Raw genomic sequence first — 7107 nt, forward strand, 5'->3', positions numbered from 1 at the left:
AGATTTTTACTTAAAGCCTTTAACTGAGGAAAAAGCACCTGCTCCTGCTGTAGTTTCTGAACGTTTACAGAAAAGACTCCGGAAGACAATCTGCACGTAACGGGCAGGGTCAGAGAGGCCTCGTTCCTGGGCTCTAGCATAGCCCACAGCCTGGCACTAGCTTTCTCACTGGCAGCACGAAGATTTAAATTTGCCTTCCTGGCAAATCATAAATGTTACGTAATAAAATCCCATTTATCAAGCATCCATCAGCATGCATGTCTCCGCAGAGAGGTGTCTGTAAGCTAGCTCCCCAGCACGCCAGCTGGGGCTGTCTGCAGACTCAGCTGTTGCCAGGGGGTGTGTTTGGAGGAAGGGGTGGCTGAGCCCAGGAGATTGGGTGACAGCTTCTGGGTGTACATTTCTGTGTTGTTCTTGTAGGGTTTTAAACAATGAACATATATCAAGTTGCAAAAAAAAAATACAATTTTTCTTGAAAAAAAAAATAAGAGGATTGCTTACAAAGCACATTAAAGTCCCATAATTTGAAAGAACTGGCTGGGCACGGGGGCTCACTCCTATAGTCCCAACACTCTGGGAGGCCGAGACAGGAGGATCGCTTGAACTCAGGAGTTTGAGACCAGCCTGAGCAAGAGTAAGACCCTGCCTCTACTAAAAATAGGAAAAAAAAAATTAGCCTCTACTAAAAATAGAAAAATATTAGCCAGGCATGGTGGTGCGTGCCTGTTGTCCCAGCTACTCAGGAGGCTGAGGCAGGAGGATCACTTGAGCCTAGGAGTTTGAGGTTGCTGTGTGGTAGGCTGACGTCACGGTACTGGAGCCCAGGTGACAGAGTGAGACTGTCTCAAAAAAAAGATAAAAGAAAAAGAAAACTTAGCTGGGCATGGTGGTGTGCACCTGTAGTCCCAGCTACTCAGGAGGCTGAGGTGGGAGGGTCACTTGAGTGAGCCCAGGAGTTGGAGGCTCCAGAGAGCGATGATTGCACCACTGCACTCCAGCCTGGGTGACAGAGGCAGGCCCTGGACCCTGTCTCTAGAAACAAACAAACACACACCCAAGGAATGGCGAAAACGAAGCAAGCGAACCACAGTGCTAGAGAAGCATCAAAAGCACGCTGGCGAGAAGTTCCGCTTGAATCAGCGGCAGATTTCTAAGCAAAATACAAACCTTTTCATTGGACGTCGCTTCATCTTTGCTGACTAACAAACTCTTAGGTGAGTTCTTTTTATCAGAAGATGACTCTGTCTCATCCTCTCTTAAGGCAGATTTTGAAGAACCCAAACAGTGGGAATGTTGGATGGCAATTAGTTCACTACGAATAATAAAACCAAACAAAAACATGTCTTAAAACAATATCATACATATGTCACTAATACTCATACTTAAACGTATCTAAAGAGGACAAAAACATAAGTGTTTTTGTTAATGAAGCAGCTTGAGTTTGAGTAGAATATTACAGCCCAGAGTAGAACATTATAAATCAATGCATACCTTTTGCAAGGAGGAATTAAAAGTTTTAGTTAAGGGTAACTATAGAATAGGGAAGTTTCATCTCCCAAAAAATACAAAGAGAAGAAGGTTCTAGGGAGAGGATCATCCAAAAGGGAGGAAAAAAAACGAACATAGGATAAGATTATACTTGTGAAATTTTCAGGTTTTTGGTTTGTGAGACTAATTTCTGTTAATGGTTTTTTAAAGTCCTTTTATAAAAGTATTATGGCCCCATGGAGGCTCATCGATCCTCCTACAGGTAGACAGTGTTGGGAACAAACATGTAGCTAAGCTTCTAAGTATGTTATTAAGGTTTGGGCTCAAAGCAGAGTTTAACAGCAAAAGCCATTCTGGAACAGACCAGAGGCAACGGAACCGCGTCCTCCCACGTAACCTACAGCTAAGTGGGAACAGGCTGCCTGAGGTTCCTCCCTCCACAGGTAAACCTCGATTTGTCAAATGGAACGGTGGCACAAATGTGAACATTTTAGTTAGATAATGAAGTAGGCACACAAGTTCTTATAATCTAAGGAAAAACAGGAAAACACGATTATCTTTCCTACTTAATCACGTATGTGTCATGTGATGCCTTGGCATGTGTCTCGGCTCGCAGAACAAGCTGTCACTTCAATTACTGTAAGTCAGTGAGGTCAGAGGGGCCTTGAGAGAAACTCTGAATGTAAATTTGAATTTATTTCACATATTAACTTTAATCCATTATGCTCTTAAAACTATCTGACATAAGCTTTTCCCTTAATATATAAATGTTCTTGTTTAGTGGTGAAAAATAGACAGTTGTACCCTACTGACAATTATCCAAAGATCTTTAAAAAACCAAATAAGAATAGATGACATTTAGTGTCACAACCAACTTTAAAAAAAACTTTTTAATTGGCAGAATAACTGTATGATTTTTAAATGACTCAAGCCTTTAAAAGGGCCAAAGGAAAAAAAATGAACACATAAATTAAAAAAATAAATATAAGGGCCAAGAATACTCCAAATAATGAAGTACTAGAAAGAAATTTTAATCATAAAGTCCTGTGAAAGTCAACGTAATGATTGAAATACGGCTCTCAATATAGAAACTTCGTCTTTTCTGGAGTTTAAGATTGAAGAGCTATGTTTTATTTAAAAATAGCAGACATCATTACAGCGCTACTCAACCGCAAGATTCAGCAATTCCAACAATAAGACGGGCCTGGCTAATGCAGCACAGGCTAATGCCTAATCCATTTTCTTCTCAAAAAAAAAAACAACCCAGTAACTTTTACCAGTTTGTTAAATACAAATATGCTTTCTCTTGAGTCTCTCAAGTGATTTTTTTTTTTAAAGTAAGAAAGTTTGGGAAATGTAAAGTCCAAAACAGGTAAGAACCAAACTCAAAGGCTGATGTGGCTGGGTATGCAACTATCCCAAGGGACTCTGGACAAGGGCCATGAGAAATTTTTATGTGGGGTCCAGGCGATGCACCCTGGACCAGAAAGGGTCAGCCTGCCAATTCAGAGTGGCTCACGGGGTGAGGAATGCTCTAGAACAGCATTCCACTCTGCACGGGGACCCACCCATTTGTTTTTTAATAAAACATATTTGCCCAACTCATAATAACTGGTTTTGTTTTTAAACAAAACCTTTGCCTCAGAAGCCATCCTCGGGACAAAGTCTCCACTGGAATCTAACGCGGGCTCTGGGCAAAGGCTGGGCGGTCCACGCCGTGATGGAAAGAGTGAACAGTTTGTCTTGAACAAGGTTTCTGTTTGCAAACCTGCCTTCTGATTAACGGTGCGCATGAAGTGGCCACTGCCGCCCTTTGCACACACTGGAACGAACGTTCCCTGGGTGTTTTCGGCGGTGGACGTTACTAACCTCGTCGAGGAGTTATACTTTGTCCCACTGACGCCTTCTGAACAAGTGCACACAGACTTGTGGCGAACGATTCTTTGCATTTTGGAAGGCTTGAAAATACTCATCCACTCCCCGTCGGACATGTGGCCGGGGGCCTGGATGACGATGTCACTCGGGTGGCAGCACCTGGACGATTCGCAGTCATTTTCACCCAGGCAGGCTTCGCTTTTCTGGCAACGGGAGGTTTCAGACCTTTCCATCTGATCTTGACATTCTACATCCAGCTTTTCCGGTTGTTTTGAACCTGGGCAGCTGGCCAGGCCCAGGTAAACGTTGACGTCGTGCCACTGCTTTTCGTCGGATAAAGCTGATATTTCCGAGAGTTGTTTCTCCTCATTCTCCACCCCGATTCCATTGCTTTTTGGTGATTTTCCATGGATCTTGCATAGTGTAATTTTATTTTCAGGTTCGATCTGGATTTTTCCTCCCGGAGACCAAGATTTTTGTTTCTCCGTTAAGTCTTTTGTAAATACAGATGACAGAGTAATGACACTTTTTCCCCCAAATGCAGAATTGATCTGTAGTTTCTTCTCTTTGCATACGTCACAAGGGCTCTTGTCTGATCTATTTTGCTGAATGAACATGGCCTCAAATTTTTGGTCCTTAACCGGTGACTTCTGATTTTTTTCCCTCTTAACATCGACTTTTGGGTGATTATTTTCAAGGTCTGATAAACACATGTCTCTGCTGTGGTGGCATTACAAAAAATGGAGGTTATGAGATATACTTGATGCTATCATTCTAAGTATTTCACCCAAACCTCACCAGGAGAGCTAAATTGCAGCAAGACCCACTTGTCTGACCCTCAGAGCCCAATTCCAGCCTGACCTCCCACAGGGAGCATCTGACCACCAAGCCCACATTCACTTTCCTTTCCCGCCCTCAACTCCTGTTGTACTTGCTGTCTATATAACAACAACAACAACAAAAAACAAGAATACTACATAATGTAACAAAACCTTTTCATAAACCTTCCTTTACAGTTTTTCATGTCACATGTATTCAGGTATTTCAGGTATTCTAATCTGTATCATAGTGATATTGCCATAGCTTAGAAAACACAACTCTCTCCTATAATGGCAAACACCATTTCATGCTTTTTTTTTTTTTTTTTTTTTTTTTTTTTTAAGAAACGAGAGCTCGCTCTGTCACCCAGGCTGCAGTGCAGTGGCCCGATCGCAGCTCGCTGCAGCCTCCGACTCCTGGGCTAGAGGTGCAAGCCACCACACCTGGCTAATTTTATGCTTTTAAGGAATAACTTCAACTCCTCTAGTGCCTCCCAGTGGCAATGAAATTCAAAAAGGAAAAAGAGCTGGTATGTCGAGGGCTTGCAAGAGAAGCCTGGGCTGTTCTGGGGTCTGCTGGTAGCAGCGGCTGGGATACAGAGCAACAGGTGGCGACCCCAGCAGAGGGCCTCAGAAGGAAAGGACAGCAAGCACCTGACGCCTCAGTGACACTGCCTGGAGCAACACGGCATCCTGCCCCCGCTCTTTCTGACTTCCAGCTGACTACCACTGCTCTGAACCCCTCTCTCCCACGGGGAGGACCCGATGTCAATCCAGCCCAGCCTGTGCCTGTGTTCGGTCCTGGGGAACTGCCCTAATCCCTCCGCCTTTTCGCCATGCCTGGTAACATGTCTGCTTACAAAAGTAGACTCAGTGCCACTATGGTACAGTTATATGCCTGTTAAATGAAACCACACTTTATATATTTATATTTTAATTTTACAGAAACCAATTTAATTCCTACACTGATTATAGGTAAGGGAAGATGTTTCCTATTGCCAAGGAAAACAGGAAAAGCGAGTTGAGAGCACAGATCGCCCTCAGCTAGCGCGCGTCCGCTGCAGCTGCTGATGGCATCATTTCCTTCAGACAAGCACCACGTCCAGCATATCTTTACATTCCGCATTCCTAGCCCCGCGCCCGAACACTGCGAGTGCTGAGTCAACGAATAACTGATTCATCTCTGCAGTTTCTACTCTAGCCTGAAGCCTTCTCCCCAACAGACGCAAATCAGTTTTAATGAATTTACTTTTATCAAGTGGCTACATTAGGATCATGCCCAAAATTCTTAGATCAGGTCTTACTGTAACTTAGGATTACAACGATAATTATTAGCTCTCTTACATTTATTTCCTATTATATGGTGAACAGTACTAAGCGCAGGCTCATGGTAAGTAAGCAATAAATACTGATCAAATGATGGGATAAAATGTAAGATCACATTGATGGCATCGTGCTAAGATTACCTGGATTCCAGGGCCTTTGATTCCTCCATCTTTGAGTCATATATTTGTATTAATTCCTGAGAGTTTTCCACATTGAAATTAAGAAACTGCAGATCACTCTGTTGTTTTACGTAAATCTGCCATAGATATTGATAAATCAGTATGAAATGTCATAACAAAACTAAACTGAACAAAACTAAACTAAACAATCGGGCACTTTCAAACCCTATAACAGATCAGATAGTTACAAGGGAAACATGCCAAATATGTCTGCTTTTATTTTTCCAATGTCAGCATGAAGATTTATGGGCATAGCCAGTCTCCTAACCTTGAACAACCATGAGCAAGACCCTACCTGCTATGCTAAATATGACATACGTCTAATGCAGTTAGGATTCCAAAAGCACCATAAAGAGAATCAACGGGCATATGTTTTTCCTAATTTGTTATTTGTTTATAAATATCTCCCACCTTACAGAAGAGGATAAGTGAGGACGTACCTGTCTCAGGTTATGCAGTTCTGAATTTGTACGTTCTTGCTTTGACTTTGCAATATCAAGCAGCTCATCTTTCCTCCTTTCTCTCTCTACTATTTGAGAACAAATATTATTAAAACATTCTTCATCAGCCAGATCAACACAAACCTCTCCCTTTCCAACAATTTAATGCTCAACTAACAGGTTTTTGTTGTTGTTCCTGAACTTAAAAATAGCAGCATGGCTTACTGGGAAGAGCTTTAACCTGTGATTCCCACTAGATCCTTCGTTTTTGGGAGATAGGATGAGGGTGATTTCTAAATCTCTATACATAATAATATAGTACTTTAGCTTTTAACCCTTTTCATATGACACAAGTATATTCTGAATGCATTTTCACTGTCAAAAATCCAAACAACATACTATCTTTATCAACAAAAAAAATTAACACTATAAGGGGGGGAACTAATTTACCATTATGCAAATCAATCTGATATAATGTCAATAATCAAGCCCTTCCTACATATTCTCACTGACCAAAGATATTTGTACCTGTGCGGTAGCCCCACAGGTGGACAAACTACCCATTTTACTAAAAGCCAAGTACTCCTTTAAAGACTTTCTTGAAAACTCTTTCTTTCTGCTAGGGAAGTAAGATTCAGAATGCCCTTTAACATGTATAGTAGTACACTCAGTTTCTTTGTGCAAAAAGACTGAGAGAAGTAATATAATTGTTTAAAATCTTCATTCTTTTACAAAGACCATAAACATTTTGCTGAAACATAGACATTTCAGTATTACCAGAGCTGGGGTATGGTAAATCAATATTTAAAAAATAGCTTCAGAGTTTGGTAAATGTGAACCCATAAAGAGGAAAGACTCTGAGGTACTGTACCAGAGAAAAACACTAATATTATGCTTAAGGAGAAATAATTCGACTCATATAGAACTGAGATAGCAACAATAAATGTTTGGCCAGGCACGGTGGCTCATGCCTGTAATCCT

General features: G+C 41.6%; 1 protein-coding gene across 1 annotated transcript in view; it reads right to left on the reverse strand.

Moving 5' to 3' along the window:
- The window catches only part of CCDC62 (coiled-coil domain containing 62), a 32367-nt gene that overhangs the window by 7771 nt on the left and 17489 nt on the right, over positions 1 to 7107 (reverse strand). Inside the window, exons 7-11 of the mRNA XM_012663406.1 lie at positions 6127 to 6215; positions 5648 to 5763; positions 3358 to 4083; positions 1168 to 1312; positions 39 to 90 (exon numbers count right to left, since the gene is read on the reverse strand). Of these exons, the coding sequence (XP_012518860.1) occupies positions 39 to 90; positions 1168 to 1312; positions 3358 to 4083; positions 5648 to 5763; positions 6127 to 6215 (1128 nt within the window). The remainder of the gene's footprint in view (positions 1 to 38; positions 91 to 1167; positions 1313 to 3357; positions 4084 to 5647; positions 5764 to 6126; positions 6216 to 7107) is intronic.

The sequence above is a fragment of the Propithecus coquereli genome, unplaced genomic scaffold (genome assembly GCF_000956105.1).
Source record: "Propithecus coquereli isolate 6110/MARCELLA unplaced genomic scaffold, Pcoq_1.0 Scaffold81, whole genome shotgun sequence".
Taxonomy (NCBI): Eukaryota; Metazoa; Chordata; class Mammalia; order Primates; family Indriidae; genus Propithecus; species Propithecus coquereli.